The following is a 16,956-nucleotide window of genomic DNA, read 5'->3' as shown; positions in this document are numbered from 1 at the left end:
GCCTGGGCAACCTATGGGGCCCTGGGTAGTAGATCAGTATTTATCCCTGGCATACAAACGAACTTCATGTGTCCATAACACAAAGAGGGATGATTTCTCAGCCTGGACTCTTAGGGTAGTGCCTGGACCCTGCCCTGAGTGAAATGACAGACTGTGGATATCCCCTATGTGGAAGGAAGTGGGGATAGGGTTGGAGGCTGAGGAGGAGGGGAGGGAGAAGTATCTGGGATTGAAATGTGAAGCAAGCTATTTAAAATTAAGTAATAAAAAATAAAATGAAAAGAGGAGATCTGATGACTAGAAGTTCATGGACAAAACTAAACAAACTCAGTGGCACCTCAGGGGTTATTCAATTATGCTTTGTTGAGGTATTTCTTTTTCTTTCTTTTTAAGCCTTGCTAATATTTTGAATATCTATTTTGGTTTTTGGTTTTGTGTTATATGCATTTCTATTTGTGAGAATATATGTGCTTGTATGATACGTTCTTCTGTTTTCATGACTCTTTTTTTCTTTTGTTTGCTTTGTCCTATTTCAGACTGCTTTTATTTTATTGTATTTTATTTTATTATTATTCTCTAGGTGCTGTTGTTTTCTAATGAGAGAAAGAAAGGGGATAAATTTGAGTGAAAGAAGTTCAGGGACAGAAATATATCTTCTGAAAAAAATCTACTTTCAACAAAATTTTTATATTTTTCCATCTTTTTCTTATTTTCACACCATCTTTTTCTTATTTTCACACCAATGCCTTGGGATAGTGTGTAACAAATATGGATAGTATTATTTATTCATTTATTAAAACATTTTTAAATATTTATGATGAAAATTTTCAAAAGTTCTTTCTTTCAATTGATTTCTAACCTGCAACACCTATTATGTATTTATCAAGGTTTCATCTCACAATTTTACTTGCATGAATTTCCCTTTTTTTGGTACATAATTAGAAACAATTTAATGACAATGAGAAAAATTTAGGATATTATTGTTAAAAAGTATCTTTCTGAGATTCATTTAAGTAGGGGTTTTAGAAGATTTGCTTAATTTAAATCATGTTAGGTTTGCCTCTATTTAGTTTGATGCTGGCTGTCAGTTTGCTTTATATTGCCTTTAATATGCTTAGGTATGTTCCTTTTATGCCTGATCTTTTCAAGACCTTTATCATGAAGGGGTTTTGGATTTTGTCAAAGTCTTTTTTGGCATCTAATGAGATTATCATGTGATTTTTCTTTTTCGGGTTGTTTATATTGTGGATTACATTGGTGGATTCTAGTGTGTTGGACCATCCCTGCATCCCTGGGATGAAGCCTACTTAATCATGATGGATGATTTTTCTGATGTGTTCATAGATTCGATTTGCCAGTATTTTATTGAGTTTTATTGCATTAATGTTCATGAGGGAGACTGGTCTATAGTTCTTTACCTTAGTAGTGTCTTTCTGTGGTTTGGGCAACAAGGTAATTGTAGTCTCCTAAAAAGAGTTTGGCAATGATCTTTCTGTTTCTATTGTGTGGAATAATATGAAGAATATAGGTATTAGATGTTCTTTAAATTTCTCATAGAAATCTGCTGCGAAACCACCTGCTCCTGGGCTTTTTTTTGGTTCAAAGATTTTATTGACTGCTTCTATTTCCATAGGCATTATAGGTCTATTTAAATTGCTTATCTGTTCTTGATTTAATTTTGGTAAGTGATATCTATCCTGAAAATCATTCATTTCCTTTAAATTTTTGAATTTTATGGAGTACCGGTTTTCAAAATATGACCTGATGATACTTTGGATTTCCCCCTTTCATTTCTGATTTTGTAATTTGCATGTTCTCTCTCTGATTAGGTTTGATAAAGATTTTTCTTTCTTGTTGATTTTCTCAAAGAACCAAGTCTTTGTTTCATTGATTCTTTGTATTATTTCCTTTGTTTCAATTTTATTGATTTCAGGTCTCAATTTGATTATTTCCTGGCACCTACTCACTCAGGGTGAGTTTGCTTCTTTTTGTTCTAGAGCTTTCAGGTAGTCTCTTAAATCTCTAGTCAGACTATTCTCCAGGTTCTTCATCTGATCACTTAGTGCTATGAACTTTCCTCTTAGCACTGCTTTCAGAGTGTCCCATAGGTTTGGGAATGTGGTGTCTTCATTTTCATTAAATTCTAGGAAATCTTTGATTTCTTTATTTCTTCCTTTACCCAGGAGTGCTACAGTTGAGCATTGTTCTATCCCTGAGTTTGTAGGGTTTGTAGGGTTTGTTGTTGTTGTTCAATTCTAATTATAAAGCATGGCGGTCTCATAAGACACAGGGGATTATCCTAATGTTTTTGTACCTGTTGTGGTTTGCTGTATTGCTGAGTATGTGGTCGATCCCTGAGATGGTTCCATGTGGTGCTGAGAGGAGTTATATTCCTTTGTGTTTGGATGTAATGTTCTATAGATATCTGTTAATCCCAATTAGATCATATCTCTCGTTAATTCTTTGTTTCCTTGTGAACTTTCTGACTGGTAGTCATGTCTAATGGTGAGAGTGAGGTGTTTCCATCTCCCACTGTAAGTGTATGGAGTGTAAAGTGTGCTTTGAGTTTTTGTAATGTTTCTTTTATGAATATGGGTGACTTTGTATTTTGGGCATAGATGTTCAGAACTGATACTGCATCACGAACGATTTATCCTGTGATGAATACAAAATGACCTTCTTCATCTCTTTTGATTGATTTTAGTTTGAAGCATAAATTGTTTGATATTAAGATAGCTACACTGGCTTACTTCTTTGGGCTGTTTGATCAGAAAATCTTTTTCCAACCCTTAACTCTGAGGTAACATCTGTCTGTTTATGTGTGTGTCTTGTATGCAGCAGTAGGATGGATTCTGTTTCCCTATCTATTCTATTAGCCTGTGTCATTTTATAGGTGAGTTAAGACCATTGATACTGAGGGATATTAATTACCATTGATATTGAGGGATATTAATGACCATTGATTGTTAATTCTTGTTTGTTTTGGATTTGTTTTTGGTGGTGGTAATGTGTGTGAGTTTTTCCCTTATTTCTGGCTTTTGATAAAGTGAGATTATTTATTGTCTATGTTTTTGTGAGTGTAGTTAACTTCGTTGGGTCTGGGTTTTCCTTCCAGTACATTATGTTGGGCTGGATTTGTGAATATGTATTGTGTAAATCTGATTTTGTCATAGAATATCTTGTTTTCTCTATCTATAGTGATTGGGAGTTTTGATGGGTGATGTTGGATGGGCTGGAATCCATGGTTTCTTAGTGTTTGTAGAACATCTAGAAACTTCTGGCTTTTAGAGTTTCCATTGAGAAATCAGGTGCAATTCTGATAGATCTGCCTTTATATGTTACTTGACATTTTTCCTTTGCTGCTCTTACTGCTATTTCTTTAGTCTGTATGTTTGGTGTTTTGAATATTATGTGGAGAGGGGACTTTATTTTGTGTTCATTGTATTTGATGCTTGGTAAGCTTCTTGCAAATTCATAGGTTTCATAGGTTCATGTCCTTCTTCAGGTTTGGAAAGTTTTCTTCTATGATTTTGTGAAATATGTTTCCTGCACCTTTGAGCTGGGCTTCTTCACCTCATTCTGTATCTATTATTCTTAGGTTTGGTCTTTTCATGGTGTCCCATTTTTCCTGGATATTTTGTGTGAAGAATTTCTTGGTTTTAAGATTTTCTTTGGTCGATGAATCTTTTTCCTCTAGTTTATCTTCAGTGCCTGAGACTCTCTTCAATCTCTTGTATTCTGTTGGTTATGCTTGCATCTATAGTTCCTGATCATTTACCCAGTTTTTCTATTTCCATCATTCCCTCAGTTTGTGTTTTCTTTATTGTCTCTATTTCAGTTTTCAGATCTTGAACTGTTTGAACTGTTTCCTTCAACTGTTTGTATGTTGTTTTTTTCTTGGATTTCCTTACTTTCTTTATGAGATTTGTTGATTTCTTGCATTTTTTGGTTTGTTTTTTTCTTCCATTTCTTTAAGTGATTTTCTCATATCCTGTTTTAGGACCACTATCATTTTCATGAAGTTGTTTTTAAGGCCATTCTCTTCTGTTTCATCTGTGTTGAGATGTTCATATCTTGCTGGTGTAGAGATCCTAGTACTTAGTGATGTCATATAAGTCTTTCTGTTGTTGGGTGTGTTTTTACGCTATCTACTATTGTCTTCCCATCCCTTATTCCACTGAATATAGGAGGGGGCTCTCCCTCTCCTGGTGGGTATGGGTTCAAGGTTCAATCCGCTCCTCTCTAATGGATGGTGCAGGGGCAAGACAGGAATGGTGGCTTTTGATGCTGGCTGCTTTGCACTGCCCTCAGGTCACTCTCGGCGACTCAGTGGCAGGAAGGGTCTGGAGGTCACATGTCAGGGGACTTCAAGAGGGAAAGATGGGCTAGAGGGGACCCTGAGATGCACCTCTCTACTGCAGGATAGAGGAACAAGACAGGAGAGAAACTCAAGGTGATACCCCTAAAATCAGGAACAAGACAAGTGGTTCTTGTATAACTGGAAGCAGACATGTAAAAGATTGCAGATAGATCCATACCTATCACCATGCACAAATCTTAAGTCCAAATGGATCAACATAAATCCAGTCACACTGAACCTCTTAGAAGAGAAAGTGGGAGGAACCCTGGAACAATTTGGCACAGGAGTCCACTTCCTGAACATAATGCCAGTACCACAGACACTGAAATTGACAATTAATAAATGGGATCTCCTGAAAAGGAAAGCTTCATAAAGTAAAAGATATAGTCAACAAGACTAAATGGCAGCTCATATAGTGGGAAGAGATCTTCACCAACCCAACATCAGACAGCGGGCTGATTTCCACAATACATAATGAACTCAAGAAGTTAGTCACCTAAACACCAAGTAACTCAGTTATAAAGAGAACACAACTAAATAGAATTTGAAATAGAGGAATCTAAAGTGTTTGAAAGACACTTAAGAAAGTGTTCAACATCCTTAGCCATCAGGGAAATGCAAATAAAAGCAACTATGAGATATTATCTTACACATGTCAGAGTGGCTAAAAACAAAAAATTACCAAAGACAGCTTATATTGGAGAGGATGTATAGAAAGGGGAACACTTTTTCATTGCTGGTGGGAGTGTAAACTTATACAGAAACTTTGGTAGTTTCCCCAGGAAATTGGGAACCAGTCTACCTCCAGATCCAGCAGTTCCACTATTAGGCATATATCCAAAGGATGCACATTCATACAACAAGGACATCTCTTCAACTATGTTCATAGCAGCATTATTTGCAATAGCCAGAAACTGGCAGTGACCTAAATGCCCCTCAACTGAAGAATGGATACAGAAAATATGGTATATTTACACAATGGAGCATTACTTAGCAGAAAAAAATGGAATCTTGAAATTTGCAGGAAAATGGATAGAGCTAGAAGAAACCATGCCAAGTGATGTAAATCAGTCACAGAAAGACAAACATGGTATGAACTCACTCATATATGAATTCTAGACATAATGAAAAGGACTATCAGCCTTCAATCCACACCTTCAGAAAAGCTAGGAACAAGGAGGAGCATAAGAGAGACATACATGGTCCCGCAGTGAAGCCGAAAGGGACAAGACCCCCTGAACAAATGAGAAGTATGGAGGGAAGGTGGGAGAGAGGTAGAAGAAAGAAGAGGGGAGGAAAAGAGGAGGGGAGAGGAGAACATGAGGGATCAGGAAGATTAAGTGGAGAGAGGAATAGAGGAGAGCAAGAAAAGCGACACATCAATAGAGGGAACCACTGTAGGTTTAAAAGTAGGGGATTATACAGAAATTCAAAATGATGAACTCAACTAGAACCCTAAGCAATAATAGAGAGCCTACCTCAAATAAATATTCGTTATGTTGCTCTACTTACATACATTTCTAGACATTTTAAATTAATGGGTAAGTATATTCCTGTAAAGCATACTCTACTTATTAAAAATTCCTTTGATGACCTAATTTATTTATTTACTGAAAAAAATATTCAAACCATCTTTATTCAGAGACAGGAGTTTTGTATGTTCAGAGAGTATATTCTCATTAGGTCCTCATTCATTGTCAGAGTTAATTATGTACTTTTGAAATCCTGAAGAGGATGCTTCCTAAGAAAATACTTTACTACTTCATTCATCTTTTTCTTCTTTATTAAATGTTCCTCTACACCATGTGATGCTCATTATGCCACTCAGCTTCAAATTAAACAGACTGTTTAATGAAAATTTTCACTTTCGAATATAATATGTAAGAAAAGAACAACAAATTCTTCTTACATCATGTTTTCAAGTGTCAATGATTAACATGAATCCCCCTATAAAATCTTTCTTGATCTATTTACAGTAAAGGTTAAAGTTGTACAATACTAAATCTAGTTACTAAATGACATTCAGACTATTTATATATCTTCTACTCTCAAGAAGATTAAGCCACAAAGAGGAGATATTCACTCAGTGTGCTCTACTCAAATATTATTCCTATGTTTAGCAAGTGCTTAATTTATGATAGGATTACAAGAATAAAATGTAGTATTTCTATTTTAAGTTTCTCTTGTCTGAGTAAATCCAGACTTCAACACATTTGTAACAACTGTCTAAGGTATCCAAAGGTCAGACATTCCATAAAGTTTTCAGAATACATTTGCCAGGCATATATATGATGACTCCTTTAGTAAATTTAAATAACTACATTGAAACAAAAATACTTTTCATTACTTTACCAAATACTCATTTTCATGAATTCATTATGATTATTTAAAAACAATTAGCATTTGGATTCCTTAGTTGTTATAACTATTCTAGAGTTGTTTAACCCTAAGCCCCTATTAAAATAGGATTAAGACTGAAAAGGGGAATACACATCTCTATTTTTCAATTTGTTAAAATATGCTGCTTCAAAATGAAGTTTCCTGTAAAATTATGTTTCACAAAATTATCATAGATCTTGATTTTCTCTATTTTGAAATGGTTCAACATTTGTGCCTAGTATAACAATAGCAATATTAATTATACTTTTTAAACAAAACATGCATTAAATTTAAATTAATTTGTTTTCTACAGCACGTTAAATGTAAAGTGAGAAATAAATTGATATTGAAATAAAATGAATATCAGTATAAAATAAGTCATACTATTTTGAGCATTAATTTTGACTTTTTAGCACCATGATTTAGTTGTGTCAATTATTTTCAGTGGAACCACTTGTCTTTGTAATTTTCTGTTAAGAAAGTCTGTTTCTGAAGACCATAAAGCTCTCCTCAAATAAAAGTAGCTCTGTCCTCACTAAAATTCTCTCTGTAGATATAAATTTCAACATCACAGAACCTCTTTGGTGTTTTATTTTCCTGCTTTAATTTTTTCCTAGATAATGCCTGTAAATTGGGCCTCCACTAGAATTAAAATCTCAGTGTGACTTAGTTCCTAGACATGGACAGTTATTGAGCAGCACGGTGAGAGATAGTCCAAAATTGACATTTTGACAGTAATTATCTAATTTTGCAAAATTTATGGCTGTAATATTCTCTATCTTGAGGAATATTGCTTTGGTTTATATGTAAAAGCATGTGTACAAGCACGTATTTTTTTTTCCTCCAGCCAGTATATTATAATAGGTTCTGTGTCCTGCATTCAGGGGATAGCCTGTTATGGTTTTAACAAACAAAACTAACTTTTTTTTTTTTGGTTTTACGAAACAGGGTTTCTCTGTATTATTTTGGAGGCTGTCAGTCCAGCCCAGCCTCGAACTCACAGAAATCTGCCTGCTGCCTGCCTCTGCCTCCCGAGTGCTGGGATTAAAGGCGTGCGCCACCACCCCGGCATCGAAACTAACTTTTATAGGATTAAATGAGAATCTAGAGTAAGCCAACCTGCAAAAATGGAAAATCTCGAGCAAAGGAATCAAAGAATACTAAACTTTAGGCTTTAGAGTAACAATTACTCCTAACATTTAGATAGCTAAAGAAACTTCAGTGAATGAGAAAACAATATGGTTAAATATATTGCAAGAAAAACAAAACTAAATACAAGTTAAATTAAAAAAGGATTTTGAGTGGAGATAAATTTGTTATGTCTCTAATATATCACTGCTTAATATTACTCACTAAATATTACTTTTAACAATTTTGTTTGTTATTAGAAAAGGACTCTTGTTATGGCCATCTCTTATAGTTCTATGAGAGCAAATACCACTTGATAAAGTTCATTTATGACAGGACATTAAAATGGTCATGGAAATGGAGTGAGGAGCAAGTAGTGAGTCCTCATGTGGGGCGTGGTGTAGCAGAGTTCAAGATGACAGTGACTGTTTTGTGAGCACATCCAAAATTAGCTGACATGGAGGGATTCGAATGTCCTCAGATGAATGGACAGAGAGGTTTTCTAGTAGTACAGAATAGAATATCCCACAAAAAAACACATAAATATAAATGAAAATTATATAAAAATTGGTAAGACAAATTCATAAAATGTAGATATTTAAAACAAAATTATTTAGACAACTGAATAAACTTTTAGGAAAGTAATTAATTGTTATTAGTTATTGAAACTATAATTAAATTGATGTTAACTTATGCACAGTATTCTTTAGAATGTAGAATCATGAACTCATCTAACACTGTATTTTTGAACAATCACTAGCTAAACATTTCTAAATTTTTAGAATGAAAAACAAAAATTAAAAGAAAGCATAAAATGAAATAATTCTCATGAAAAATAAACATGTTGAACATAGTTCATAGTCAAACTTGGTAAATAAGAATAAACTAAAGTTCATGTCTCAGGGAACTTCATGCACTTAGAAACAGAATTTCACATGTGAAAGCAAAGTCCAAAGTACAACTAATATATTTTATCACAGAAGAGAAAAACGAAATCCTGTAAATATTTAGACAGATGCCTAACAACATTACCTATATAAGTATGAACATTCACCGAGCTTATAATAATGTAGAAATTGTTATATTGTTTTTATAAATTCTATATGAAGATTGAAAGCTAACTACACTGAACATAACCAGCTGTATTCTCTGAGCCAATGATCAAATTGTACATGGATAAAAATATGCTCAACATTAACACGTTGTTTCTCTGATTCTATAGAGTAAACTTGATACATGTCTTCATGTAGTTAGTGGTCTATGATTCTACTTTTGAATACATTCACCTCTTGTCTTATCTTCTAAAACATGTAACTATAATACCCATCAACAGAACACCTTTTGAAAATTCTTTAGTATCATGTTTGGAGACATTCTTATCAATTATCGAAACATTCTAAAATGAATTTAAAACATATTTGTTAACTTAATTTCAGTGAACAAATATAGATGGCAACAAAACAATAAACTCTATTATTTTGATCTTCACCAAGAGCAAATATTCATGTTTCTATTGTCTATGTATATTTATGCATCCCTAGACATTTGTGTTTAAACTTGAAGTAGGTACACAATATGATTTTAACTCTGTGTGCAATATAATTAAAGTTCATTTTCTCTATAGAAACTTTATTTATCTTGTGTTTTAATGATTTGTTAATATGGGACTTTTGATTTTTAAATTTGTACAATTACCATAAATGTTTTATAAATTCAAAATATATATTTTCAATTATTAATTGAGTCATACTAGGATGGACATTCTATGGTTGATCAGTTACAGAAATATTCTTATATAAATACTTGGACATTACCTAGTTCAGATAGACTATATATGAGCAGGTTATTTTTTAAATAGTGGCTCATTTACCATGAAAGCACTAGATAGGAGCCATCTATTGATTCCCCCTTTGTATGAATGTGCTCTAGCAATTCTGTTCCTAATGTAGTTATATTTTTTCATAAAAGATATTTTCATCATGTTTTCTTTTCTCCCAAATCATTTCCTGCCCACCTTGCCATCAAGTGAGTTCATGCTCTCTTTTTTGTCTCTGTATTTCTGCCCCTCTTAAAAATAGAAAACTAAACACTACACAAATGAATGCAAAACAAAAAAGTAAAATGCCTATAAATCCAAACTCAAAACAAATAGACAAAATCAAAACGCTGACCCTAGTGGGTGGTTTGGTGGGGGATGGGTCCGTTTTCCATTGGACAACTGCTCCTGGTCAAGGGCCATCTCTAAAGTATAGCTACTATACCCAGTGACACTCATTTGGAGAAAACTGATTTTCTCTTTGCTAACAGGGATCAGTTGTGAAAGTTTTCAGAACATAAAAGCACAATTGACCAATAAATAACATCACCAAAGAAAACCAAAACCAATATTAAAGTTGAAGTGAAACACTTGAAACATCACACAAAAACATCAAAGGTATGAATGAGTGATAGATTTTAAAAAAAGGAAGATATAATTACATTTTGCAGAGAAAAGGTTGAACGTAAGGATAAATCTGTGAAAGTAAATATTAATTTGGGAATTCAGACTCATTGCCTCCCTTCAATATTTGTTGAAGATGTTTTAGAAATCCTACAGATCAGAAAATAAAGACCAAGATCACCAAAACAAAAAGAAGAAAATATAAAAAAATAGCAAAGGTTAAGCCTATCACTATTTCTATCTTTATTCTAGTTGTCCACATGTCTCATTTGGTTTAAATTTTCTTTTCATTTTACTAGTTTACTTATATTTCTCTCTTAGATATTTGTGAATAACTATTTGGCATTTGGACATTTTTTTAATTTTCAAGGACTTTAATAATTACATCTACAAGACTTACTCCCATGTATTCTCTTCAATTTCCACAATGCCAAACTTTTGTTAGCATATGATAATTTGTTATACAACACAATGAAGACAAACAGTTCTTTCAAATGTATATTAGTCAAAGTTTTATTTTATAAATACTGTATTTTGTGATAAACAATTTAGTTAGTGCCTTAGATTAAAACTTCAACTAATAAAATTATTCAACAGAACATCCAACATTAAACATTAAAATATCAAATGTATCTAACCATGTGTGATAACTATAAACCTTGATTGTAGGTATAACAAGGAAAGACGTTTGCTTTCTAAAAGCTATGCTATGCTCTATAATCTGCATATACAAAGGCCTGTGGTTTGTGGTCTCTTTCTTAGATTTATGTACAAGATGAATGAATGAAATACTGTAAGACATATGTAAAATATTCATTACCTAAATCTTTTGTAGCAACATACAACTGGAAACATACATATTCTTTTATTTTAAGATATATTTATTATGTATACAATATTCTGCTTGTATGCATGCCTGTGAATCAAAAGAAGGCACCATATCTCATTACAGATGGTTGGGAATATGGTTTCTTGGAATTGAACTCAGGGTGTCTGAAAGGGCAGATAGTGCTATTAACTGCTGAGCCATCTCTCCAGCTTCAACATATGTATTCTTATATGTTTATTTTCCTCTAGTGACATGTATCTTCGGATTTTCATCCTTACTCAGTGACAATCACTAAGATTTGCTTTTGTGTAACAAAGATTAGGACAATAAATATATTAGTTATGTGATGTTTTGATTTCAAAACATGCATCAGCAATTTTTTCTGACACTTTATCCAACTTAGATAAACATGATTGTGGCATGTTTTACACTGGTATAATATTAATAAAAATCAGTGGGTTAAGGACGCAAAATTTATAAGAAATCTCACAATAGAACATGAATCGAATGGCCTGGATTAAAACAAGCAAACAAAATTCTCTATAGGCACCTAAAATTCAGAATTTGGCTTCAGAGAAATCTCAGTATTCTGAGTAATGTCTGCACAATAGGAAGTGCTTGAGTTATATATGTAAAGTCCATGTAAGAAGCCATGTACAGTAACACATATGTATAATCCCAGCAATTATAGAGACAGAGAGAGGTACTTATCTGGGGCTGTGAAACCTGACATATGAGCATACTTGGTGAGTGACAGGTGATTAGAGATCCCATCTGCAGAACAAGGTAGATGGTCACATGTTTCCACTGAGAAAAAAATGTACAAGGTACAAACACACAAACTTGTCCACATACAAATCGTACAAATATTAACTAGTTTATTGATTAATAATTGATGATCGATCTAGAACTGTTACTTGTCAAGGGGAGCAATGAGCTATGAGAGAGTGATTGATTAATCTTACATCAAAGACAGTACCAAGTGCTCTTCCTTTCCAGTCACTGCGTGAGCTTTCCTCATTTGTCAAGTTTAGGGAATTTTAGCTTCAGTTCTTCTGATATTATCTGAAAAAAAAGAACTAATCATATTTAATTCGGCTTACATTCATCAAAGGGAAAAAGCTAGTTATTGTACTTTGCAAAGGAGTTTTATAGCTTAGCTGAACATTCTTATAATAATGTCAAGTAAATATTCTCCATGTTAAAATCAATACTGTGCTATGATATTAGCTGTTGTCACTGAAAACTTGTGTGACTTTAACCAAATTAAAATTCCAAGGTTTTATTTCATGTAGAATGCTTAATGACCCAGAGAACACCCTGAAATATTACAGGTTCAAAGACCTCTAGATAGCAAAGCATGAAGGCTATATTAATGGGCAGAAAATGTCAGAGACACACAGTATGGGTCTAATTGGCTACTCTTGGGTGACCTCTAATTTGAGTTTGTGAGGTTTTGTATTTTATTTATCTGGGTTTATTGATTAGAAGCCTGGCCTGATATAAATTTTGCTAAATATTTACATATTTAAACAAAACCTTCTAAACATCTACGTTTTCCTATTTATATGCAAATAAAAGCTTTATCTTGTTTAGTTTCTATAGTTTATCTTGAAGGCCAATAAAGTGCTTTGGCTTCAATGCTTCTTGCCAAGCCTTTGATTAAACTCCCCTACACCAGCCCCTTGTGCTACCAGTGTCTAAGTTTTACTTTCCATATCATTCTACTTAGTGTGATCATGTTGTTTTCATCCTGTTTGTAACACATTATTCAATGCCCCTCACATTTCCTATGTTACCACAAATGAGAAGATTTCTTCAAGGTTTCACTATATCTGTACAAACTTTTCTATCCACTAAGTTGCTTTTTGCACTTAGATTTCTGAAATACTCTGGCTGCAATGAACTATACCAAAATGGAAACAACTGTTCAGGATACTATTTGAATTTCTGTAGGACACATAAATAGTGATACATGTGATAAAACATGATATTCTCATTTCCATGAGAAACTCATATATTCTTTATATAGTAGATTTTTTAAATTATATTTGTCTCAAATCCTCAAAAAGCTTTTTCACCAAATTTAACTTTCATGTTACTCATTTTAAATTAAAAAATATTAGTTTTTGTATGATGTTTGTGTCATGTTTATGATAGTCAGAGGATAATTTTATGGAGTTGATTCCTTCCTTCTGTCTTTTAATAGGTTCTAAGAATCAAGTTCAGACCACAAATTCTTTATCTGATGAGCCATATTAAGAACAACTCTTGTCATTTTTAAGTCATTATTATATGCGTATGCCTGTATGTTTTTGATTATGTGCATTTGGTTATGAGACTGCATAGTCCCGAAGCATCAACATCTGCCTGAATCTGCAACCTTAACTGTCCATTAGAATTTGAACTCATGTCTATGTAAGAGTAGTATTTGTTCCTATCTGATGGATTTTTCTCTCCGGAACATTACCACCCACCCCGACTATGACTTTCATCTCTTTGATGTAATTCTAACAGGGACATAGTGACACCACAATGTATTGTTATTTGGTTTTACTTATTAAGTGTTCGGCATTTTTTCATGTATCTATCAGACATCTTAATATTCTAGAAACATCTACTCATAACTATCTCTCAATTTAATTAATTATCTGTGAGTTTCACATATACATAATGCACTTTCACAGTTTTACAGCATTAAAGACAAAGCTGTTGGTCAACTTTTTTCATTGTTTTATCTAATCTCAGTGGCAATCATGTTGAATGCACTTGACTCCCTAAGTGAAATTGTAGATGGCAGCAGAGAAGTACTACCTTCTTGAGGCTATCATAAACATCACTTTATACCCTCAGGGGTGTCATTAGAATTCTCATCCTTTTGGAGAAAGAAGTGAGGTCACTGTTTTCCCAAAAAATGTTGGTTAGTTCAGTACCGTTGGCATCTACCCTCTTAGTTTGGCCAATCAAAAATGGTAAAAACCCCGATGACTCACTTTCCATCCTTATTTGCATTAGCTTATTCATGGCAATTCATGGCATGCGTTTATTTATTTTCTAGTTTAAATAACAAGATAATTAATTAGGATGCTTGGGTTATTATTTATACAGAAGCACATGTATCCCATTTGACAAGTAACAGTTTTCTTCAAGTATTCTATGAAAACCACTTGAATACATTTATAAAATATTCCAGGGAGGTAGATTTAATAAATTCAGTGTTCTTCATTTGATGTTTTAAACTGCCATAAATTGTTCACTGATGTTCCATGTGGTGATGCATTTCAAAAAAAATCAGACGTTTAGTACTCGAATTCTATTGTGAATGTTAGTGAATGGGTTCAAGCAGTATCTACCTGTAGCCTACTGCCCAGAGGTGCCTCAGGATAGCAATAAATGTGGAGCAACAGAAAATCATAACCTAAAACATTATGATTTTGAGATGTGCATGTGTGTACATGTGGATATATTTGTGTGCATGCATGTGTAGTGTTGAATTGAGCATATGATAGAGCATGTCTCTCTTCTCACTAAGGCTGCAGGAGCATGTATGTGTCCTTTTCTATGGCTCTTCACATTATTTCCTTCTTTCATTTAATTGGAACTAGAATGGCCACAAAGTCAAGCCATGCTCTTTATCTGAGCCTCACAGTACTAGAGCACATGCATGCCTCTCTCGTATTTTTACCTAGGTAATGGATATTGAAACTCAGGATACATGATTGCTGATAAAGTCCTCTTACCCACTCAGCCATCTTATCAACTCCTCATTACTACTTTGTTTCAGGATTGTGTAGTGTGAATTTTGTTGACTATCATGTATGTTAAAATATCAGAAACTTGGACAGAACTGATAGAAGTTAGATGTACTAAATATATCATGAATACACTTGCATACTATCTAAAAGCACTTGGGGGACAAAAGATCAGTTTTTATTATAGTTATGACTAAATACTACACATATTCATAGTATATTGAAACATTTATTTCTTTTTTATTTAAATTGTGTCATATCCAGAAGTTATCAGAACTCTTAAACATATAATAACAACTATGTCATTAACTCATTTAGTAATTTATTCAACGAGTATTGAAATTAAAGTACTGCCTGTAATTTTGTTGAATTCTAAATGATAAAATACTAGCAAATAATGGATAATGATTTATTACAGTAGGTATATAATCTTTGAATTCATAACAAATTTCAAAAGTGTGAATTATTTTCAAAATTTTGCCATAGAATATGTGATTTACATTGTATGTTCAGATTAAAATTCCTTGTTCTTTTTATATTTCATTGAATGCAGACATTAATATGTAGAGGCTAATTCAATGCAGAGTGTATCAAGATATTATTCAAAACAACAAAGGCATTTCATAACAATAAATTCATTAGCATTTGAAAGGAATGAATAAAAACTGACCTATTTTTTTCAGCAAGTTTGTAAGAAAGTATTCAATCGTTTGTTTCAGAGCTCCAAGTACTATTTTCTGAATAACAGTTTTCTCAGTGCAGCAATCACATCCTTGTTCCTAAGGCTGTATATCAAGGGGTTGAACATGGGGGTCACAATTGTGTAGAACAGAGAGAGGAGTTTGTCAGTTCCAGGAGAATGAGTGGACTTTGGCCTCAAGTAAGTAACAGTGGCTGATCCAAAAAACAAAAACACCACAAGCAAATGTGAAGAACACGTGGAGAAGGCTTTTGCTCTTCCTGTGGCTGTTGGTAACTTCAAAATGGTGGCAATGATTTTTGTATAAGAGGCAAGTATCAACATAAAAGGGAAAGCAACAAACAGCATAGCCACTAAGTAGACAGATAGCTCGTGCACTGAAGTGTCCCCACAGGCCAGCTTGAGAATAGGAGGTAAGTCACAGAAGAAGTGGTTGATTTGGTTTGAATTGCAGAAATGTAGAGAGAATATCTGACAGGTTTGTCCTATCTGGACTGGAATGCCACCAAGCCAGGAGCCTGCTGCCAACTGATTGCACTTTGTTGGGTTCATAACTAAATGATAGTTTAGTGGGTTGCAGATAGCCACATATCGATCATAGGACATCACAGCCAGGAGAAAGCATTCCGTAGCTCCAAGCATAAGGAAGAAACACATTTGTGTGGCACAGCTCAGCACAGAAATGCTTCTGTCTTGAGTACCAATGTTGAACAAAATCCTTGGGAGAGTTACTGATACATAACAGATTTCCAGGGAAGAAAAATTTGCCAAGAAAAAATACATAGGCGTCTGTAATGCTGGATCAATTCTAGTTATCACAATTATGAAACTATTTCCAATCAATATCATCAAGTACATTATGGAGAACATTCCAAACAGAAACTCTTGGATGCTGGGAAGGTCAGAGAATCCCAGGAGAAGAAAATGTGTCACAGTAGAAGTATTGTCTTCTGCCCTGAGTTCTGTGTATTGCATCTGTAGGAATGATTCAAGCAAAACCACAAAGTATTTCCTTGTCCTTGAATCCTTTCATATTGAATATTAATATACTACAAAATAGTGCTACTTATAAAATAAAACTGTGAAAATATAGACTCCTCAATGATAATTTAATATTGTGAAAATTCTGTGAATGAATATATGCAATGAATGGGAATTGCCATATAAAACCTAACATTACAAAACTCTGGTTCCAAGAACAAAAACTACAACACGAGGTTATTTTTTTAAAAAATAAATTATAAAATATTTAAAATTCCTTTTAACTTATTTAATTAAATATAGGATTCATTGTAGAGGCAACAACTGAAAAAGACAAGAAAAACTTTTGTTTAAATTATGTCATCGAAGAATCATAAGCATGCTGCA

General features: G+C 33.5%; 1 protein-coding gene across 1 annotated transcript; it reads right to left on the bottom strand.

Annotated features, from left to right (window-relative positions):
- Positions 1 to 15,618: 15,618 nt before the first annotated feature.
- LOC101839878 (olfactory receptor 10AG1-like) lies at positions 15,619 to 16,572 on the bottom strand. The gene has a single exon (XM_005064594.2). The coding sequence runs from the start codon at positions 16,561 to 16,563 to the stop codon at positions 15,619 to 15,621; it is 945 nt and encodes a 314-aa protein (XP_005064651.1). The 5' UTR covers positions 16,564 to 16,572.
- Positions 16,573 to 16,956: the final 384 nt, after the last annotated feature.

The sequence above is a fragment of the Mesocricetus auratus genome, unplaced genomic scaffold, assembly GCF_017639785.1.
Source record: "Mesocricetus auratus isolate SY011 unplaced genomic scaffold, BCM_Maur_2.0 Super-Scaffold_100004, whole genome shotgun sequence".
Taxonomy (NCBI): Eukaryota; Metazoa; Chordata; class Mammalia; order Rodentia; family Cricetidae; genus Mesocricetus; species Mesocricetus auratus.
Note: the sequence above shows the minus strand (reverse complement) of the source record. Positions and strands in the feature narration are given on the sequence as shown.